The sequence below is a fragment of the Acanthaster planci genome, linkage group LG06, assembly GCF_054643075.1.
Source record: "Acanthaster planci isolate LZ-2023a linkage group LG06, COTS_SCS, whole genome shotgun sequence".
Taxonomy (NCBI): domain Eukaryota; kingdom Metazoa; phylum Echinodermata; class Asteroidea; order Valvatida; family Acanthasteridae; genus Acanthaster; species Acanthaster planci.
Genome location: NC_141782.1, coordinates 19,102,520 through 19,125,062, shown reverse-complemented (window position 1 = coordinate 19,125,062; position 22,543 = coordinate 19,102,520). Strand labels below are relative to the sequence as shown.

The 22,543-nt window shown below is 42.5% G+C and overlaps 2 protein-coding genes across 2 annotated transcripts; one reads left to right on the top strand and one right to left on the bottom strand.

Moving 5' to 3' along the window:
- Positions 1–7,085: 7,085 nt before the first annotated feature.
- Positions 7,086–10,488, bottom strand: LOC147798925 (uncharacterized). The gene has a single exon (XM_087137848.1). The coding sequence runs from the start codon at positions 10,486–10,488 to the stop codon at positions 9,844–9,846; it is 645 nt and encodes a 214-aa protein (XP_086993974.1). The 3' UTR covers positions 7,086–9,843.
- An 8,542-nt stretch (positions 10,489–19,030) lies between these two features.
- LOC147798924 (snaclec coagulation factor IX/factor X-binding protein subunit A-like) lies at positions 19,031–22,543 on the top strand. Its single transcript, XM_087138225.1, has one exon. It carries the CDS (start codon positions 19,130–19,132, stop codon positions 19,889–19,891), a length of 762 nt encoding a protein of 253 aa, XP_086994351.1. The 5' UTR covers positions 19,031–19,129; the 3' UTR covers positions 19,892–22,543.

Sequence of the window (22,543 nt, the reverse complement as noted above, 5' to 3'; positions counted from 1 at the left end):
TTTGGTCCTTGGTGTCGGAGTGCTTGATGATGGCAGATTTTTCGTATTCTCCTTTACTACTATGGGCTTTGTGTTCATTGAGTCTGGTAGGGAGGTCCCTGCCGGTCTCAACGATGTACACTTAATTTGCCACACTGGCAGAGGATCTTGTACACTCCTTGCTTATGCAGTGGGTTGTGCCGGTCCTTGTGGGAAGTCAGCAAGTTCTTCATTTTCAGGGGGCAGTTAGTATATGGAACATTCGAATGCCATGCTTGTGGAGGTTGCGCTGGATGTGATGGGAGGTACTGCCTTGGTAGGAGGGTAAAGGAACTAAGGACCCTAGCTAGTTGGTTTTGGGTATAGGAGACCCTTCAGCCGGGGTGGATCTTTGGTCTTGACTTGGCTGGGCTTGTACCCATTCCGCTGTAGTGCCGTGGAAGTGTCATGGATTACTTGGATGAGGTGTTCCTTGTTACACAAGCTGTATGTCCTGCGTAAAAGAGCCTAATTGACTGAAGACGTGATCTTGGGATGATGGAAGGACGGGCTGTGGAGGTATGTAATCTGTCTGTGTGGGTATGGGTTTCCGGTATACTCGGTAGGTGAGACTGCCATCCTGCTTTCTCAATACCTCAATATCAGGAAATGAGACGTTGCCATATTTTTCTTGTTCCATTGTGAACTGGATGCTACTGTGAAGCCCGTTGAGGTGTTCCAGAAAGAGCTGGAGGTTATCTTGTCCATGCTGCCAAATGACGAAGGTGTCGTTTACGTACCGCAGCCAAATCCTGGATGGACAGTGAAACAACTCTCACCGCGCAGTGAAACTGCTCTCATTGCACAGTGAAACTTCTCTTACCGCACAGTGAATCAACTCTCACCGAGCAGTGACGTGGCCTGAATTATAGAAAGCCATGCCTTACAAATCACAAGAAGGTCTCAGGGGCATAGACGGGGCAGGGGGTTCCGACACAACCCCCACCAGGAGACGGGAGTACCGCTTGAGATGTTCATATTTCCATTGAAATTGAAAACAAAAATGCCGTCCCAGTCTCAAGGTCCGAAAATTTCTACATAAAATGCCGTGTTTAGGTGGTTGCAACATGCCTTTAAGATAAGCCAGTAATTTGTCTTTATACCAACTTTCCATATTCAGATATACATTGATCATTTACCCTATCTCTTCTGGTTTTGGGGAAATAAACCAAATTCGCAATGCCAAATCGAGAAGAGACATCATGCATCGTCACCGTACCGTAGTGCAGCATGTCAAAAATTGAAAACTGCTCATTTTTAGGTTATTATGCGCATATTTTGGGCTGCTGCCCCAGGCTAAGAAGGATATTTGGTGAGTGTTTATTTATGAGCATCCGGAAAAAAGATGTCCACTATGATGCTGGCCGATCTAAATAGGAAAACGTAGTTCGTAAAGACAAAGCATGTTGAAGGTCGTTTGCATAAACTTCCATCAATCATCACGTGATGAATAATGCGTATCTTACCTTTGTTACCGTATCTGTTGCCGCCCAAGACCTAACAGAATATCCCACACCGTGGGGTGTAGACTGGTGTGGCCCCAGGGGGTGCGATTTTCAAGAAAGTGGAACTCCAACTTCCAACATTTAATGGCTCCATCGGAAAATTGAGGGAGAAACAGTGAAAAACAAAAGAAATGCAAAAAAAAAATCCAAGACCTTCCTGCGATAACGATTTGTGTTGTGATGGTGCCCTCTAACAGTGGTTCGCGTCGCGGCTATTCAGTAATTACTGACAGTTACGGTTAAGTGTATTGCTTTATCGTTATCATGCTATCTTTCAAAACCCTTTTACCAGTGAAGTCTGTCAGCTTCAGTTACCTTTACTTGGTGGAAATCGCCTCCTGTAGTGTTTTTAAATTGTTGCCATAGCAAATTGCCAACCAAGGCCACCTGCAGTTCCTGACAATCAGAGTTGTGTGCATTATTTTATGATGGAGGAGCGGAGGGTACGTGGCAGCAGTAAAAATTTTTATTTGACTGCCAAAAGAAAACCCTGGTGACAGATACAAATTAACACGTCCCTGAACAATAACTGCCTGTAGGTTTTGTAAACACTGTTTAAAACGGATTTAGCGGCTTCAAAGTGATCATTGCAGTTTAACCCTTTCAGCACCAGCCCTCTCTCTGCCATCCCCCTTAAATACTAACCAGCAGAAAGATGAACTGGCAGCTCAATACCACAGTCTGATATGGTCCATATGCTTGCAAACTGCCCTCTACCGATTGTATTTGGGCAAAACGTGGCTTTGCTATGCAACGAGTGATAAATCAATAGTGGACTAGTTACAATAAACATGATGAGACCAACCTATATAATCACTTAGTCTGAATGCAATGTTTTCATAGCAGAATTTCAAAATGCGAATATTCTTATTGGTTATCACTAAAAAAAAAGAACGCAAATAGTTAACTTAAAGATCAAAATAAGAGGTCAATAGTGGAACAACAGACGCAATTACCATTATTTGACAAAATGCCACCCCCTCCCCGGTTTCAATGTTGGGAGACAAGCTGCACCATTGAATGGGGGATAGGATTTCTTGTCAACTGGAAGCACCATCCACAAAAATGGGCAAATAGTTCAAACCAAAATAATGTAGGCCTACTAAATAATGCACTTTTCATGCACCAGGTTGGCCTGATTCTACCGCAACATTGAACGGGGTGGGATTTCTTGTCAAGTTGAAGTAACATTTAAAAACTGGGTAAATAGTTTACGGCTTAAATGGATCTTAGAAGGACACACGTTATCACACGTCTTGGAAATCATTCGGGTTTGTTTTCTCAGTAGCTTTGGTACCGCACGCAATGCAGTTGCCCCTTTTCTCACTTTGACCTCACAATGCTGTACATCTTCTGACACACAAGGGATGCTCTTATGCATATGCAGCACTTCCACTCTTCCTTATTGACAGTAGACCTTGGATCAAATAGAGTCGAAAGTCAGGATTTGACAGTATATGCAATTTGTGTAAAGACTGTAATACACCCTTCTTGCATTTAGAACACAAACGTCTAGAAGAGCAAATATACTTGTTTCCAGTACTTCACTGATCTGTGAGCATGTGCCCAGTTGCACACACTGTTGCGATGCGAGATCAGCCCTCCCATATGCCGCTTGTTGTACTCAATCACATTATTTGGTTTGCTGATGACGTGATAACCTGTGGGACTGTTTTACACCGAATCTGCGTATTAGTTACACTACATTACCATGGTTTGTCAAGGGCGTCACACGCTTTTTATCCTGTCATACAACACACATTTGTCCTGACTTTTCACAAAAGCAGGGTTTACCTCCTTAGGAAACTTTGGAGGGGTTGCAAACTGTGGAATTCCTTGAGTCTTGTATCACACAGTTCCACAAAAGCCAAAGCCTCGCTGGGTTAAGTTATGGAAAGGGCAGGGCTCGTGTACCAACTGTCAGTAAAGATGCAGTGTCCTTGATTTTCAAATCCATTTACAAGTTCCAAAACAACTTGACCAGGTCGACGAAGTACTGTACGTAGTGGGATTATCAGCTGCATTGTTAGTCGTCAATTGTTGATGTTTGTGCTTGTGACCCTGTGTACACTCTCCATGCGCATGTGTACCTCGTATCAGACTCATCAAGGAGAAACACTTGATGCCCCATTTGGCTGGCTTTCTTGGCATATACTGTTTGAATGATAGTCTTGCCTTGAATTTAATCATGGTCTCATCAGGAGTACTGTCCATACCTGGAGCTGCTTGGTTGTCGGTCAGATGGAAGAATTAGAGAATTGCCATAAATCTGTTGCGAGACATTGTTGTCGGATAGAAGGCGCTGTGTACAATGTCCCAGTTGCTCCATGTTGTCGTGAGGCCGCTTGTTGATACCCACACACACAAGTAATGTTGTTGGAGACCAACGATTTGGGTGGTCAGGTGACTTCTGTGTCATACTCTGCTCAGCATAACGATTGATTTCAGTAACTAGTAGCTCCCAGTCCACTTACTAGAAAAAAGGTGAAAAATCTGCACTGGCGTGAAGTCTAGGCCTGTCTATTCATTAGGATGTGTTGCTCCAGTGTGGCCTGGGAGAGGAACAGAAAAAACCTATTAGGTTGGTGTGGTACATGTATGGCATTTTTACGTGGCCAGATTGCACTAATGATGATATATATCTGACCATTGTTGGCTCCAAGAAAACCACTTTGTGGAGTTACAATATTTCATTCCGTTAAGATCCTCTCACAAGCTGTAATGCAGATAAGGCCTTCAATGAGCAACCATAACATAATGAACTAGTTTAATGCCAAAGTCAATTGTGATTAAACACATATTTTGGTTTGATTTCATTAATTTTGCCTTTCCATCCACAATATGAAAACCAATTAAAGGAACAAATAAATACGGGCCAATGCACAACTGAATAAATATACTAATAGAGAAAAATCATAAATGTACGTAAAGTTGAGAGACCAAGACCGTAGCTTAATACAAAATAAAAGCATTGGTGGAAAGAGAAGGGATAACGCAAAACAGTTAAAAAAAACTATAAATGCCAATAGTCTCTAGAAATACAGTATGGACAAGCCTCCCATTAGGGTTGTACCCACTGCTGCTTGACAATCACCCAGGTTATTCTAGATGATCATCAACCACAACCATCAACTCTGTCCTGAATATAAAATATGTTACAGGGTACATGCATGTGTAACGGAGGTGACAAAAATTGCACCAGTGGCCTAGGCCTATTCCGTTTTGGAGTCTGATTAATAAATGGGTTTTTTGGGGGTGGGGGAGGGGGAGAACCGGTGAAGATATATTCCCACCCCTCGGGAGTGACACCCATGAACTGCACCAGAAGCTAAACATTGTTTTGAACATTGTGGTGGACACTTGTGGAAATAAACGGCATCATTATCAGGTTCATTTTGTAAAAATCAAATGTATTGTTGGACAAATTTGCTTTATTTCAGTCTTGTGTCACTCTGCCCGTTGTCATACAATAATTAGTCTCATACTTTGAATTACTTATCTCATCGTTTGGTAATATTCATTGTCTCAATAATTTATATTGGCATGTTTATATTTGCCTAATGTCTCATGATTCATCTGCAATTTATTTCTTCATATTATCTCTGCCATTTAACTGTTCTGAGTGCATTATATTGCATGCAATGGTAATGAACTTGTTGTTTATTGGCTTATGTAATAATTACAGAGCATTGCTCTTCATCTTCTCTTTCTCTTAATTTTTCTTCTTTTGACTAGTAGCAGGAGTTCATTTTACATGGCTTCATTTATTTTTCCATCCCTCGATGCTTACTTTCATCCCATGTACATTGCAGTTTTGTTTGTCTTATTGTTATTTTGTCACTGTTAAAAGTTCTATTTTAGTTTTTGTCAAGGCATCTCCATATAAGCCCCTGGCTTCGGAAGATACCCCCATAATTGCCGATGACTTCATTGATTCTTGTCCCCAATCTATCGACGTGTATAATATTAACTACATGTATATTTAATCTATTCTGTTGTATTGTATTGGAATCGCTCGGCATTATGGAAATCAATGTTGCTTGCTTGATTGATTGTTGCTCACCTGTAAGTTCGGGTGCTGTCTTCCCATGTTTCCACCATGAAGGTCTGGCTTTGCTCCACCCACGCCGATAATCGGGTTTTGCTGCTGCCGAGAAATCATTTTCATCGTCGTCCATACCACTGGCATTAGGCTAGCCTAGCATCGGAGGACGACATGTCGGAGTCGCTATCAGCCAGCAATTCTTACAAAATGTTTTCGTTTTCCATGTTGTTGCCGTGATAGCTCATTTACTCGCTGTGTGTTACTCAGATGCGTGAAAAAAAGTGGTAGTGCATCGTGTACCATCCTTAACTTATATCACATCAAACGATGCCACCTGCCGTCGGGCAACCAATCAGAAGTGGGTGTTCAAGTGAGGGCGTCCTTACGCTTTAGACAACGTGCCGGTTAGATTGTTCCTTGTCGGTAGCCAAGGGGTTGTAAATTTTCGTGCTCGTCTGGCTCTGCGGTATGCAAGGGAGTGTTTCATTTGTTCCTTTTTGACACATGGAGCTAAAAGGGTTCATGGCGTACAGAGACCAAAATATAATGAGTAAGCCCCAGGCTTTTCGTGTATGAACTCCATTTATGAATGCGAGATACAAACAAAGATTACGGTTTGAGTGCTGATGAATCACGTAGCAGTATGGCATATAAAGCGGGCTTAAATTGGATGGGGGCGTGTCAAAATGAAAACATGTAGTTGATTTTCTTAAGCACTTAAACGCGCCAATTTAAGAACACTCATGCAGTATGTAACAATTACCCTTTTCAACCGTAGGTAATGGCTCCGACCACTTTCCGTAGAGCCGTGTGTCTGTGTGTAGGCCTAATTTTCATGCCCCGTGCAGTTCACCATCAAATGAGCCGGGTTATTTTGACCCCCTCTCACAGCCAGATGGGGTGGATTTATACACCCCATAGAACTTGGCTTGAAACTTGGCATACACTTGTTACCATTATAAATACAAGTTTTAACTCAATCAGACATATGGTGGTGTTATTATGGTCATTTGAAGTTCGTGTCTATATGTGTGTCAGCCTGTGTGCATTGCCCACCGCACGGAAGAAGTATACTTTTTTGGCGGACCTGTCTCGGAAAAATGCGCCCTGTGCAGCAACGGACAAAATTGGTGTTAAATGACTGAAAAGAGCTACTTTAAAAATCCCAAAGGCACAGCTCCTGAAAAAAGCACTACGACGATATCAGAAAATATGTCGCGGGGACGGATTCCTCCCCCAGCTCTTTTCAGAGTCAAGTGCTTCAGATATGGCCTATGACTACATTAGTGGATCAATTCAAAATCGATCCCAGCGTTATGCAGTGAGAACGTGGAAATGCTTAGCACGCTCGATTTCATACGCAAAGTATGATGCATAGTTACATTACAGTCATGTTCGATCGGTTTTCCTTTCTTACCATAGGCCTACATGGCTGATACTGCTGCCAGAATTTTACAGAGCAACTAGGTACGCAGAGAAACACACCACAGACGAAAATATTCACCTTTTTTCCGCTGGATTCTACATTTATATTTCTTAAAATCCAATAGAGACTGTATCAAGTGGCATGTCTATAATTATAGCACTTAGGCCTACACTGACAAAGCAGTAGTCTTCTGCATTCAATTGGACATAGATTTCAGTGTTGCACACTTAGCCACACATCCATGACATAAACCGTGAAGTTTGATGTCAGAAGAATTTGGTGCTGTTCAAATTTGACTTTAATTATGAGACACTGATTTCTGGTAGCCCTATGGGAATCTCCGTTCTGAGTGAGTGAGGTTCTCAAGAGAACTGGTACCGACAAGTCGTCAATTCAAATGGTGTGATTTGTCCATTCTCAGGAATCTGTCTTAGGGCGGACTAAGTATTCTTGTCTGAAACGTTAATTCCACAGATTCTCTTAATTTACTCACTCTTAATTTACTCACTCGATCACAAAATAGATCATAATAATAATAATATTGATTTTTTAAAGATCTCATCAGGCTGTACATAAATAAAATACGCAAATACTATGACCTTGATACTAAAATGAAATTACCTTCAAATTATACAGTAAAAAGCTAAACAAAAAACCAAAAAAAAAACAAAAAAAGACGCCGGACCCAACACCCCCAAAAATAGCCGCCACCCACCAAACACCCACAAATGCCTTCAGAGTGTAGCTACAATTAACATAAATATAAGGAAACTCAAAATAAAAAAGCTACTAATACGTCACTACAATAAACCTTAAACGCCCTTGTTTACAATATAGCATTAACAAGCAAGGATGATACGCTTTAGTGGTACGCCACCCGAAAGAGACTTACGGCAGTCTAGAGGGGGGGGCTTCACGGACCGAAGGGGGAATGCCATTCCAGAGCCTAGGTGCTGCAACCGATAAAGCTCGCTTCTCATAGGACTCCTACCTACAGCGGGGCTCATTAAGCTGTGATATCATAGAAGATCTGGTATTCCTTTCTCTTTGGCAACGAGATCCAAGGTGGTGTTGCCATAAACCTTCTACGTCTACCTCTCTAACCTTAAAATCGTTACAACCTAATTAACAACGTTATATCCTCAGAGTAACACAATAGCAAACCACAATTAAAAATTTCACTTTTCATAAGTTGTTTTTGGTTGATAAAGGTTTAAATTTCAAAATATAACATCTTTCTTGAATAAAAACTACAAATTGTCTTTCCACAATAAAGCTGTTCAAAATCATGTTTGCTCGTGAAATAACCTACTGTCGCAGAGAGTACACAATTTTTACTGATATATAACATTTAGATTTTAGATTTAGTTAAAAAATTAACTTTACGTAAGACTCGACTGTGTTTTCTCTGTGTTAGCAGCAATATCACAAACAGAAATAGCTACCTAAATGTCGTGCTAATACTTTATTTGGTTATTTGTGTGTCCTCCAGTTCGCAACAATCTGACAAAATCTTACGCGCGTGACTCCCACAAAAGTTCCTGGATCCACCTCTCTTTTAAACTACGATGTTCAATAATATAAAATTAAGTTCAGAGAACAGTTAAATTTGCCAAAACTTTGACCTCGCTTTGGATGTTGACCCCAAGTAGCGTGACTCATTTTGTCAAGCATTTTGTGGGTCAGTGTACTTTACACTTTTGGAAAGTTTTAATTTAAAGCAATTGTAAAATTTGCCCCCTCGAAAGTCGGAATCCGTCTTTTTTGGTCACGGATACCTGCCATTAGGGGTAGATTGATGCATCCAGTGGTTGAGGTCTTTTTTCAAAATGAAGGGCTGTGATTTGTAGCCGGACGCTGAATCGTTGCAGGCGCACGCAACATGCCACCATACAATTGCACGTGCAATAGTAAAAGGGCCTGACTGTTCGGAATCTCACAGCCAAGGACGGTCCAGTCCAGAGCTGTATAAAAAAAGAGTATGGCCAGCTTCAGACTTTGGAACCAAAATATCTGTTTACGTGTTCAGTACAGCATGTACCTATTGTTGTCCATGTGCGCTGGCACATGATTCGCCATTTTGGTTCCAATAACTGAGACACTCACGTCGCAACTGTCTCTATAAGCAGCTCTGATCCAATCACTCCGCCTAGCTGCAAAATCGAAAGGGGAGGGAGAGGCCTGCACGACATCTGTTTGAGGCACGTTACTCAAAATTCACAATAGCAGACAATACTTGGAGCAGGTGAAGACGCAATAACCGCCTCGGATACCACGCTGCTGAAATTTCGATTTATTTGCATAAAGTGTTTTTGTTCCGGTCATTCACTGTGGCAGCTTCTTCTTCTTATAAAAACCAATGGGAAAGGTCAGTGCTTAGCCGCCTTGTTATACTGGACAATTGGCGGGAACAGTAAACCTAGTTTTCATAGTGCAAAAATCAGGGTGAAACCTCAAAAACTTTTGCCACCAAACACAAAAACAAAATGGCTTGCTACGACATGGTACGGGGACTGGAGCAGGTCTTTCGCGCCTAATTTTGTTACTGAACAAAAATCATAATACACGGCGGGGGACACGCGGAGGACGCGGTCCAGCGGTATATAGCGGACTCTGTAGCATCCAGACTTCAGTTGCCTGGTGAAGGCTAGCAGCACCAGCAGCCGAAACGTCGCTACCAGCAACACGACACCGCGAGTCATCGATTATCTTTTTTCTGTATTTGTCATCCACCGCGGTGATTATGTTTATATCTTCTAAAAATTATATTATGCAACTGGCTTATTACAAAACTATCCATTACTGTGCACCTGCTGTCCCTCCAATACCCCTTTTGCCCTGTGGTACATTTAGTACAGGTTTAGGCAGCAAATCACGTTAGATTCCTTACTTGTTCTCGGAGTGTTTACCACGGTACCCTCGTAACACTCAGGGCCAACATATTTTCCACCACAAGTGTCAGTTATGCAGAGGGGGCCAGTGTAGCTTTCACCACATCCGTGAGGGGGCACCCAGATATCGCGGTTAGGTATCGCAAAGAAGGGCCAACCGTATAAAGGGTCTTGGTAGCCTCTGCGGGAAGCAGCCTTCAGCTCGGGCAGCATGCAGGGGTGAGCGGCCAGCTCGGAGCAGGCGCGGGCCTGCTCGGCAAAATCCTCGAGAGCGTACATGCTCGCCGTTATCATGGGGTTTTGGGGGTCTTGCTGTGGCCCTGGGCAGCAGACGGCTGGGGAGGGAGCGACCATCGGTATCCCATGTTGGGTGACGCTGCTCTGCCTAATGACCGCCTGGCTGTCTGGCACGGCGTACCACATGCTGGTATCTGCCGGCAGTATTCCGTAACAGCTATCTGCACAAGCCTTGTCTACCTCCCACAACTCGCAGAGATGTTGGCCGTTGCTTTGGCACTCAGTCGACGCCAACGCTTGCGTGTCATAGGTGCAATTCGTCAGACCAAGTTGTCCTGGAAGAAGAAAAATGCGTTTATCTAACATTCCTACATGTTTAAAACAATGAAATCTATCTACAATCTTCAACATTTTTTGGTAATTAAACCAAGGATGCCTTAAGAGCTTCCGATGCACTACAGTTCGTAAACCTTAAGAATCCTCTTTAGACGGGAAAATGAGAAGTATTTACAGCTTTAAAGGTGGGAGGAAAACCCCAGAAGAATATTCTGAGCAAAGCTCATGGAATCAGGTTCGGTCTGAACACCCGATCCACACGTGGAGTGGGCCAAGAATCGAACCCAGACCGTAGAGGTGGAGGGTGGTGAGGAAAGAAGCCTATACGCCAATTTCACTCAAGAGTTAGTTTTGAGCTGGAACAGTATGGTATTGTGACGAAACAGGAGTAAGCATGGATGCCAGTCTAAGTAATTAATTATTAAGGCATGTGCAGACCAATCGGCGTTGCGTAGAGTGCTAGGTCTGGGCGCCTGCGGCGTGCTTAGGGCGCGCACTGTTAGTTTCACTGCTGGGTCGCAGAGTGATAGGGTCGCCGCCGAACGTTGTGAGCTGTACATTGCGCCGACTGTGAGGTAGCGTGGGACGCTGCACTGGAGAGCGCTGCGTCGTATCGACTGGTAGGTGGAGTAGTACGTGTAGTAGTGAACTGTTTATTGGGTCTTGGTTAGAGTGGGAACAGTCTAGAGCGTAAGGTGTTAGCCCTTGGCTGAGAGCTAGTGGTACGGTGATTCGTTGTGGATTGCTTGCCGTCTGTGGACACTGTCGGTGGGGTGACGGCTGGGTTGCGATCCGGGTATCATTGAACTGGCTTGCCTTGAGGGTTAGTGGAAGCGCTCTGGTTCCTGTAAGGGTTATTATCCCTTGGATTAATGGACCCTGGGTAGTGAGGGTTATTATCCCTTGTTTGAGGAACACTCCACGTTGATTATCACTACTTGCTAGTAGTGTGTATCGTTGGCAATAGTCTAGCTTATGTTAGAGTTACCATGTGATTAGGTTTACCACGTGAGGTGTATTAAATTGCCTTGTGAGGTGTATTGTATAAATAAACCTTGTGTTTAATATAACTCGTTGTTTCATATGTGTAATAAACCTATTGTACTGATTAATTGTTCTTGGAAATCCTGTGTCACTGTGAGGATTTTGTCATATTTTATCGAAAAAAATGAAAATGAGCAAAAAGAAAAACTGCGTATGTAGGTGCTCTCACATAATAAGTATAAGCCCAGAATTCGGCACTTTTTAATTTACCCGACCGATCCTTGTTCGAATGTTCTTTTTAAGACCGTTGATGAAGTTCCCATTTGTGGTAAATTTGTAACCTTATAAATATTTCTCTGTGATCCATGCCAGCAGTTTCCAAATGGTTCTCCCACTCCTGCGGACAATTTGTCTACAATTGTACGACCGCAAGTTGACCACGGGGTTAGGTAGTTACCACCCAGCCTGCTCTATATTATTACCCTCAGGAAATTCCGTCTTAGTCTTCCTTCAGGTTAGTCTTCTCCGTTAAGTTCATCAGCACCAAACTTCTGATGATATTAGTCTGCCGGCGTGTTTCTCAATAAAAACACTGTAGATCCTGCTACCATTGTGACGGTGTCTTTTCTTCCTCTCTGTTTGGCCTCGCGCTTAATTTCCTATCAGATCCGCATGTTAAATTTTTGCAGGCACGTAATAATGATTGATGTATTGTATCTTAGAATTGATTTACAATAATTATTATAAAAATCAGAATTAGATCAGGAAAAGCTAAAACATTGTTGTGGCTGACGTTAATGTTATATATTATCCTGAAGACAATGCTGATTCGTCGCAAAGCTCTTTCTGATTACATTTGATTTAAAACAAAAATTCTTTAACAACTCACTCTTAATAAAACACAAGGTTAGAAAGAATCCACAAAAAAGGACAACAGAATGAAGGCCTGGTACCTATGGCATGTACTGTGCAAGCACAGGCCGGGGGAAGGAAATGAAAGAAAACAGTATAGGCCCCTCTATAAACACCATGAAGCAAAGGGTGGCAGCATACGACGCGTCGTGTCGTGCGTCGTGTGGTGCTTCGCGTCGTGCTTCAAGCCACGTAATACACGACGCGACGCACGACACGATATACGACGCGACGAGGGTCGGTGCGACGCGACTGGCGAGGGAAAGGCGACGTTTAGGCAGAAAAAAATGCAATAAGGAAAGGACCTAAGACGGCACGACGCGACAGGCGACGGGACGCGTGACGCGACGCATCGTGTGTGTACAAATGTAATGGCAAGAAGGTGACTCGGAAGGTACGACCCGACGGCACGACGCAAGGGAGTCGTCGTGCCGTCGCGTCGTGTAGTTGTGTCGACTTGGAAGAGGCTAGAGAGAGGCAGCAAAGTTTGTCGTAAATAGTACACCATAGTATGAGATTAATATCGCCATAGTGTATTGTTCAGTTGACTTATGATGGTGAAACCTTCATAAGGACACTAAATACTTCCAAAGTCAAGTCAGCCAAAATAGTGAATAATTTGTGTCCCCTATAGTCTCTAAACACTCAGGAGCCAAAACCGCAAGTTAGAGGGGAATTGGTTGACCACTGGAGCGAGGTATCGTCAAAACTTGACGCCAAGGGATATTTAAGAGCAGGGGAACAGATTGGAGCCTACGATGAGGGAAATACAATTCAATTTTCGAAACTCGCAGACGCGTAGTTTAACAACAACAAAGCAACAAAGCAAAAACAAAACGGGTGGAATAGGCGAAAATTTCTAAACATTACACGCACTGTTGGTTTTACTTCATACCTTTACTTATTATTAATGCCCTATTTGTAACTTATTCCAAATAGTGGACAAGAATTGAATTATAATACGGGCGTTTCACAATAGGGCGCCTTCAAGAGTTTGCAATGTGTTGGCCAATCACATGGCACGAAATCTGTCGACCCAATGCGCATTTGATAAAGGTTCGACAGATTTCGGGCATTATGATTGGCCAACGCGTTGCAAACTCTTAGAGGTGCGCTATTGTGAATCGCCCGTATTTTAGAATGCCTTTTGACACTGGTTCACTACTCTTAAAAAAATTATCCTTTATCTCGAGAAAGGTATCTTTTGAAAGGGGGACAATCTTAAAATAAATATTTCGATCAAATTAAATTGTACATTGACTAATACTGGCGATATCGTCACTGCATTCCCATGAGGAATTATTAAACTTCTTACGGTTGCTTTGCTGCACTTAGCATTTTCATGAACAAGGGGAATACATAAATTACAGTCTCAAACACTATTCGAGAGAAGATAGGCACAATGGTTACTCGTCTGAGATTAAAACAAATTATTTGGAAAGAGACCAAAGGGGACAACATGAAAGAAGAGCACTGCAGACAACAAAGTTGTCAGAAAGACAGATGTCGTTTAGTCTAATAAAGCAAGTTTTCTTTTCACTTTCTAAGGCTATAGTTAGGACCAGGTGTGTCGGTCAATCATGGTTCATTGCAAGCCAGAAGTCTGTTCTTAGCGAAGCATAGCCCGTTGCCAATTAGGGGTTCAGTTTTCCAAATTGTAGGATCGGCGGTCCATTTACAACAGGATTTACGATGATGGTGCTACACTCTAAAAACAAACTGGATAATAATATACCCCAAACAGTAATACGGGCGATTTACAATAGTGCCCCACCAAGAGTTTGCAACGCGTTTGCCAATCATAACGCGCCAAATTTGTCGACCCTTTTTCCAAACGCGCATTGGGTTGACAAATTTCGCGCATTGTGATTGGCCAAAGCTTTGCAAACTCTTGGTGGCGCACGATTGTGAAACGGATGTATTACGTTTCCAACCAACCACGTTCGGTGTAGACTCATATCTACCAATTATGAGTCATTTAAAATCATTTTTAGTTATTGAGCACGGGTTTTGATTTGTGACCTAGGGAACACATCAGCGCTCCACAATCTGAGCTTTCCAGCTTTTTCCAACCAACTTTTCAACAGGAACCATTAGAAATAGCCCTCGCCCCGAATATTCGCACGCAGGGCAGGTGGAGTTTCATGTACTTATGTTTTGTCCGACTCAATGCGAGCCAAATGCTCTTGTGTATACACGCGTTCTTGTTTTTTTTTCTGAAGAGTAAGTTCCTTAATTTTAACCGCAGAAAATAGTGCTTAAACAATACAGTTTTCCCTAACTGCGTAAAAAGTGTACTCTCATTACTTCTTATATCTTTCCTTTCGAGTTCACGGGTAGGCGTCAACAATCCCAGCCCTCTGCTCTCCCGTCATTACGCTACTGCCTACAGACGCGCTAACAAAGTCTTACCTTTATCTCCTTCGGCAAATGAACGGAGCTTGTCAACAGCTTCTGGCTGTGGAAACAATGCAGACGGAATTATAAACCACTCAGCAGATTGTTCTTGGGCATTCATGAACACGAGAGGAACAGAACCCCCATTTTTTTCAAATCATTGTTCCCATTTTGGACGCTGATTTTAGTCACTATGCCATACCTTTTCTGGCCCGTAATAGTAGACATCGCTCATTTCATTAATGTCTTGAGGGGCACATGTCGCAGCTGCTGCGTTCAGCTCACACGTAGTCGTCCCAACCAAGTAGTTGATCGAGAAACAGCGCTCGTCGCGTTGGCATTCATTGACGCAGCGTAGCGTCGAGGTCCCCGTCAAGGAACGATAGTTTCGACCCTGCAAATACTGCCCCGCGCTGCCGTAGAAATACCGTTGTACCCCGGGCATTGTGAGACCAGGGAGGCAGGGGCGTTTCAGGCGAGGGACCTCGCTCGGTATACAGAGAGCCAGACGAAATAACACGAGGGGAATAATCGACATCTTCAGCCAGGATCGCCAACGTGTGTTGCGAGATTTCTTTAACGTCTACGGAAAAGCTGCTTACGTGTCTGCAGGTACACCGAGTCGGCTACATGTTTTGGTCCAAAACATGAGTGATCATCAGTGCAGTTCTATTGGCTGCCATTCTATCGTTTGTGATGGCGACACGAAGATTGGCCTTCATCAAGGATCTCCTTTGACTTTGCTTTTTTTCCTGACTGTCAGATTATTTTCACGTACGTAGCTTCAAAGGAAAGCACAACAAAAATGAGAACAGGCTCTGAGTAGATGAGGACCACGCAACCTGAGGATATTTCACGGCCGAGTCGAGTCGGAATTTTGTAACAATAGTTTCTTTGGCCTTGATTTTACCATTCATGGTTGACTTTACCAAGAATATAAGACATTTGTAATGGGAATGACATAGCAAAGCACATTTTAAAGCAGAAAACTGCAGTTAGTCCAGGGAGGTCTGCATGGGCCCTTTAACGAAAATGGATTTTACTCTGAAGAAAAATTCTATAAAATGCAGGGGAATTGAAGGAAAAAAAGGGATGACAAAAAAGTCTGTACTCCTCAACGGGCCGATCACGCCAAAGTTTCCCATCAAGACCACTCCTGTAGTTCGTTACTTGCCGCACGGGTGTCGATGATGAAGATTGCCCAACCATGTTTATTTCAGTAAAAAATAGGCCAATATACGGCAGTACTCTGAAACACTCTAACCGGCAGAGAGAGTGAATTACCGGCACCATTGCACCTGACGGCATGGGTGTTTTCAAAACCGAATATGACCACATAGAAATACTTTGCTCCTTAGCAATCTCCAAGGCAGTACATGAAAACACGATCCCAAAAAGTACCAGAAAGAAATGTGCAAATTTCCGTGAAAATGTGGAGGCGTTGGAAAGGTTAGGATGAATGAGCCGTTTCGTTATGCCAATTAAGCCCAGTGCTAGGCTATTCCGGGACAGCCACGCGCGAGGGCTTTATTAGCGAAAGACCTTGGCTTCATTCTTGCAAATAACGAACTGGCTTACAAGAAGGGGCCTAGAGGTTATGACTGCTCTGAAGTAAAACATCCAGTGAACCTCCGTAACAATGCACATCGTTACATCGCAATGGTACATGACGACCATTCGGTGTACATGTATTACCGTGGGAATGGGCTGTCCATAAAGTAAATACGCACGAAGGGGGATGGGGTTGATGCCGTTGCGTACACCATGTATACACGGGGGGGTCAGGCCAGTGCGTACTGTACACAAACCGAAAACTTGCCTTTAATGAATCTTCATCATATCAATACACTTTCTCATACGAATAAACACCAGAATCAGCTTTTGTGCGACAAAAACCCATTCAAACACAGTATACTCCCTCGTCTACCCCACCATTTATCCTCCCGTGCCAACGCCCATAATAAGGAAGCCACAACATTACTACATGACACAAAGACAGGTAGCGTCTTCGGAAAATAGAGCCTGAAAGTTGACCCCTGATGGCGTGCTTCTGAAAGCCTTGGATAGGAAAAATAACGTGTACCGATTTTAGAATTTGTAATATTTTCCATTAAGTTTCTTCTGTAAAAATCCAACTTGGAAAAAGGGCTTTGAAAAATATTTGCTGGTAAATCAATTTATAGAAACTGAAAAATTGCATGATCTAAAAGAGAAATATCCTGCCAAAAATTGACCCATCACTTCCGAAAATCTAAAATACATGAAGAACAGTGCAATGTGGCAGTCTCGTACTCAGATGAACATTAATTTTACGGTTTGAAATTTTATGGTAGTCTGTGGGTTTACGTAGCCTTATGATTCATAAGTAATAAACATGAAGCAATATTCTACTTTTACGAAAGAATCTAATAATTTATGTAACCATTGCAGACAACAACTGCATGATGTCAACTCAACGGAATCTGGAACCCATCGACTGCAGGTGAGTAAATATTTTGCAAGGTTGTACAATCTTGTTTTCATTTCTTGTTTTCAGCTAGTGAAAACAAACGCGCATGAACAAGGAGACCTAGGTACGATATCGCCGGACGTGAAAGGTCTTTCATAAAATTCGTTTTTTACCCATCTCCAGGTGACTTTTCTAAAATATTACTTGAGGAAGACAAAGGTAAAATTCCAACATGAGTGTTTCATGGGATGGGTTCAGTAAGGAATTACTTTTTCCAAAAATTATCGAACGTGATAGGACGGCCCAATGTAAAGTCCACATAGGCAGACCGCGCAAGGGTTCTGGAAGCTCGCTGCGAGACCTTTTACCTTCAGGCTCTATAGACAGGTGCCCTCTATGTGCATGATAAAAAAGGCACCGGGGTTATTGTTTTATTTGTATTCAACAAAAGCTTTTTTTAAGCCGCTAAGTAAATATTTCCGAGGGTCGTTGAGAAATACCGATATAAAAACCTGTTATTACTTTAGTCATTCATTTGAGAATTTGGAAGCGACGTGCGAATAACAGTACCACAATAGATATGCAGTGTACCGTGGCATTTAATGATGTTAAAGCAAGGTAACCTGAGAGGTCAAAAGATATGTGGAATGCGTATACTTACAGGGGATGGGGTTGGGGCCATTTCATAATCTATCGGTGTCTATGCGTACATGGGGAGGGGGTCTGAAAAGTCGGCATTTCGTGCGTACATACGGACGGCCCCAAGATGGCAGCAGAATTTTGCGTGTTTTTTCTTTCCGAATAATTCATATGTCGATGAACACTTCGAGTCTTGTAGTATTTCTCATATATAAGGGTGTCGAAGACAGGTAATTAGTCTCCCGCCCGAGCCCACTAGTGCCACCGAGTCAAGGTTAATGCAGAGATGGCAAAATTATTGATGCCACTTTGGTCTTAATTTTCCTAATAAATTGTTGCTTGGCGTCAATCAATAATCTGCCGTTGGCTAATCTTTCGCTAAAACCAGCCGCTTTATTGAAGGGGAATTCTTACGGACGCGTGGCGCTGCTTACCAGCGAAATAACTGGATCACTAACTTCAAATAAGAGAGCTTCTCTCTTTAACATTCTTTTTCAACTCCCAGTCGGTCGGTCAAAGGTACGAGGTTTCACTTTAGGAAGAGCAAGGGGCTCTTTTCAAAACAGTATTCTTAATTAAGAGTTTGAATATTGTGAGACTTAAGAAATTTCAAACCCTTGTTAATTAATTGACAATTCGTCACTCTGTCTATTACGTGTATACAAAATAATAAACAAAGACTGAAGAGATTGGGAAACAATAAAATGTACTACGACCGAAGAAGGTAAAACAAGAAAAATTGAGGACTTCAATTAAAATGCGCAGAAATACCGATTACTTACTGACGTTCTCTCAATAACTTTACATCTAAGACTAGATCATGACCACATGAAAAACGAAACATTCTTTATTAAACATTCCTTGGATTTGCCGTTCGTCAAATTTTCCCCCTTTGAATAAAATCCACTATAAACTTTCATTAAAAATTTATTTGCACTGCTCTTTCGAAAGAGGAAACTGGCCTTTACTCTTTATCAACTTAAGCGCAGAGATCAATCATGTTAGATGGGCGTTATGTAGGCATGAGCGACTTTGACCGAGCTTATAGGTGGAGAAAAGAGGCAGAGGATAATTTCAAGCAATTAATTGCATTGCTCTAAGGCAGCGGTCTAGCTCAGTCAGTGGAACGGAGGCAACAAGTTGGCTCTTTTGTAGAATGACATCTAAATGTACCTTGGGAATTGGTTGGGTATAGCAGCTTTTTCAGTCGAGAAGCGCGATTTCAGAATTAAGAAAAATAGTCGTCTTTTGTTTTCAATCCAGCGCTGTTGTCATCTTACACGGATAGCCATGCTTACTTGCGCTTGTTTGCATGTAATTAGCATGCTGTTCGTAGTGTCAAGGGCAAACGTTTTCAGTCTTGAAACACGCAATAATGGTTGCCAGAAGGACTGGTTGCGTTACAACCAGTCTTGTTACATCATGTACGCCGATAGCTTGTACGACTGGGACCGGGCACGAGCAATCTGCCGACAAATGGGTGGAGACATAGCAGTGCCCAACTCCCAGGGCGAGAACGACTTCATGTTGCAAGTCTTAAACAAAGCTATCAAGAGGAGCAACCCTGACCGCCACATGTGGCTGGGCTGTACTTACGACAGACCTAGGGTGGGCGAAGGGCAGGTGGAGTGCTACGGACGAAACCTGCAGGGCAGCTACTCTCACCTGAATCCATGGAACAAACTGACCCACTCTGGCTGTTTGGTGCTTAAGTACCGTGTCGGTGTCTGGGACCTGTACAACTGCACCGACAAAAAACCCTTCATGTGTGAGCGCAACAGGTGCCGTACGGCCATCAGTTGTCATACCGTTACCCCGAAGGGCTTCGGTCTCCACACCCCACCCTACTGTCTGCTTGGCCACGCCTTCAAGGAGATTGACATTGTAAGTCCTGTCCAATGTTGCCTGGCGTGTGCTGCGGATCCCCTGTGCCGCTCCTTCAACTTGTCTGGACAGTCGTGCCAATTCAACAACGTCACTGTGTCGGAGGTTGATGCCAACAAATACTTTATCATGCCAGTGGAGGCCTGTACCTACTATGACTATGAGTAAACGTAGATCCGAGTCTTGGCAAAAGTATACTGGGAAGGGCTACGTAAATCCGCTTTGTACCCTGTCTCACTATACATTTACTCATAGACTGAAAGGACCCAAGCCTGGACACCCGCCACAGTACATGTACAATCTTACGTTATCAAACTGATAAAACTGATCAGACTGACGAAGAACTGGATTCTCACTTTTGCATAATCGACAGTCGACACTGGATATGATCTATCATTAGACTGGAGGATGAGCAAACCACCAGATGTAAAAGTGATCCCCGGGAAATGGTTATTCCGTAAAGTCATTCACTGAGCACTTGCCCTACGAAGTACAAGAAAAACTAACGACTATCATTGTATTGTGCCACGTAATACTATGCGAGCGAGTGATATTGCAGGACATGGATGGACAGGAAAGAGTTGAACATGGAAAATAGCTAAGATTTTGAAGAGGAAGACTGTCTAAATTATGAATGCATAGAAATATTGAATTCATAGTAAATAGACCTTAAGCTGGCCTTTTTATCATTTGGATATTTTTTCCATGTAGGCCTAATTTCTGCAGACGAAAGATGTGAAATGTGGAATTGTTTTACTTTGTGGAGTTTGCATCAGATAGGTGCATTCACGTATAATAGTTGTAATTGGGTGAGTTTAGAAAATGCATCAATTGGAATTTGACGCTAATTTTACAAGCTAGTTAACAGTTTTATTAATGCCTGCAATCAACATCTTTCGCATGAAGCTAAACTAAAAAAACTTTCCAAAATTTCATTGAGGTCCAATCCGCACAGCATATTCCAGTGTAGCGTAGACTAGGGACTGTTGGAGACAGGATTTTACATTTTGGCAGCATGATTGATGATTCCAACAGTCTTTTTTTCTTTTTTGGTATTTAGAAGTAATCTTGTTGATATGATGAGACCAACCACAGTCTCTGCTCATGATGGGGCCCTAGATAAGGATGGTTGGAACTCGTTTGAAGAGATTTCTTGTTAATGTTATATAACTAAAAATTATAGGGCCTTGTTGCAGGTCACGTGCATAACAAGGCATTCTCCATTGAACGTTTTTCCCATTCACTCTCCCAACTTACACAAGGCATCAAATCGTTTTGAAGAAGGGTGACATCTGAGGCCGAATTTATTTCCCGTACCTTGCGGTAGTCCAGATGTGACGTCGGCAAGACCGGAAGATTCTCTGTGAACACAACTTTGTTTTTGGCGCGTGATGTCGAGAAGTTGGAGACCTATTTTCCATGGGCGTATAATCCCGTTAGAGGTATATGTACAGTCTGCATATCCCCAACTTTTGGACCAAGGGATGGGCTATTGAATCATTCACTACTTTTTCGTGGTGAAAAAAAAACATTAAGGTATTTGCGTCGATTACAAGGCCCCTGATAATGCGAAAAAATACTTTCGAAGAAAATTGGTCGCTGTATATCTTCTTTTTGCTCAATCCCAAGGCGTTGATGGCGAGTTAAAATCAAAGAAACTGTGCGGCTTAATTAATGTGAGCCACACGACTGGACATTTCTACGCGTGTTTATTGGTAAAGAAGTACATGTATTATCGCTAATTGGCTTTTGGAAATGATGGCTCGCGCTGACAGCAATCGTGATGACCAGGTGGTGATTGATTGCCTATAATATTGTGCCCTACGACTGTATGGTGATTCGACCGTGCTTTGAGGGATGGGAATAGAGCCGGAAAGTACACGTAAAAGGTCACGCGGGGAGCTTCTGAATCCCTTGCGCAGTCCGCCAAGGGGACTTTACATACCTAGGTCTCCTTGTTCATGCACGTTTGTTTTCACTCCTCGTGCTTACGTGAAAACGAGGTTGTAAAACGTTGCAAAGATTTACCTACCTGTAGTCGATGGGTTCCAGATTCCGTTGAGTTGACATAATGCAAATGTTGTCAGCAAAGGTGAAATAGAATATTATAATTTCTCGTAAAAGTAGATTATTGCTTTAAGTTTATTACCTTATAAATCATAACAGTTTGTGAATTATCTTGATCTGTTTTTATTCGGCTTTTACCGACAGACTACCATAAAATTCCAAACCGTAAATGTTCACCTGCGTACGAGACTGCCGCATTGGACTGTTGTTCATGTATTTTAGATTTTCGGGAGTGAGGGGTCAATTTTTGGCGGGATATTTCTCTTTCAGTCAGGTGATTTTTTAGTTTTTTTATATTGATATACTAGGAAATACTTTCCAAAGCCCTTTATCCGAGTTGGATTTTTATTTTAGAAGTAACTGAACAAAAAAATATTATGTATTCTAAAATTTTTGCACGCTATTTTTCCTATCCAAGGTTCCGGAAGCGCGCCATAAGGGATCAACTGTCAGGCCCTTCGCTGTGTTTTGTGCGGACAGCAGTATATATTGTTTCGATGTCTGTAGAATTGGAAAACTCCAAACATCTGGCGATTTTGACAGCCATTGAAGGAACTCTTGTTTGGATACATGTATATAAAAAGCCTATAAAAGAAAATTGCCTTTAATGCGCCCGCTTTCAATGAGTGAAAGGATACCTTTTATGAAATTCCAAGAACTGAAACCTACCACAGGAGGATTGATATCTATGTTCGTTGTGGTCATCACATTCAGAATAGTGAATAATTTACGACATGTACAGAATAGCGCTGG

Coding starts and splice junctions, on each gene's coding strand:
- LOC147798925 (XM_087137848.1), bottom strand. CDS start 10,488: ATGTTAGATAAACGCATTTTTCTTCTTCCAGGACAACTTGGTCTGACG.
- LOC147798924 (XM_087138225.1), top strand. CDS start 19,130: ATGCTTACTTGCGCTTGTTTGCATGTAATTAGCATGCTGTTCGTAGTG.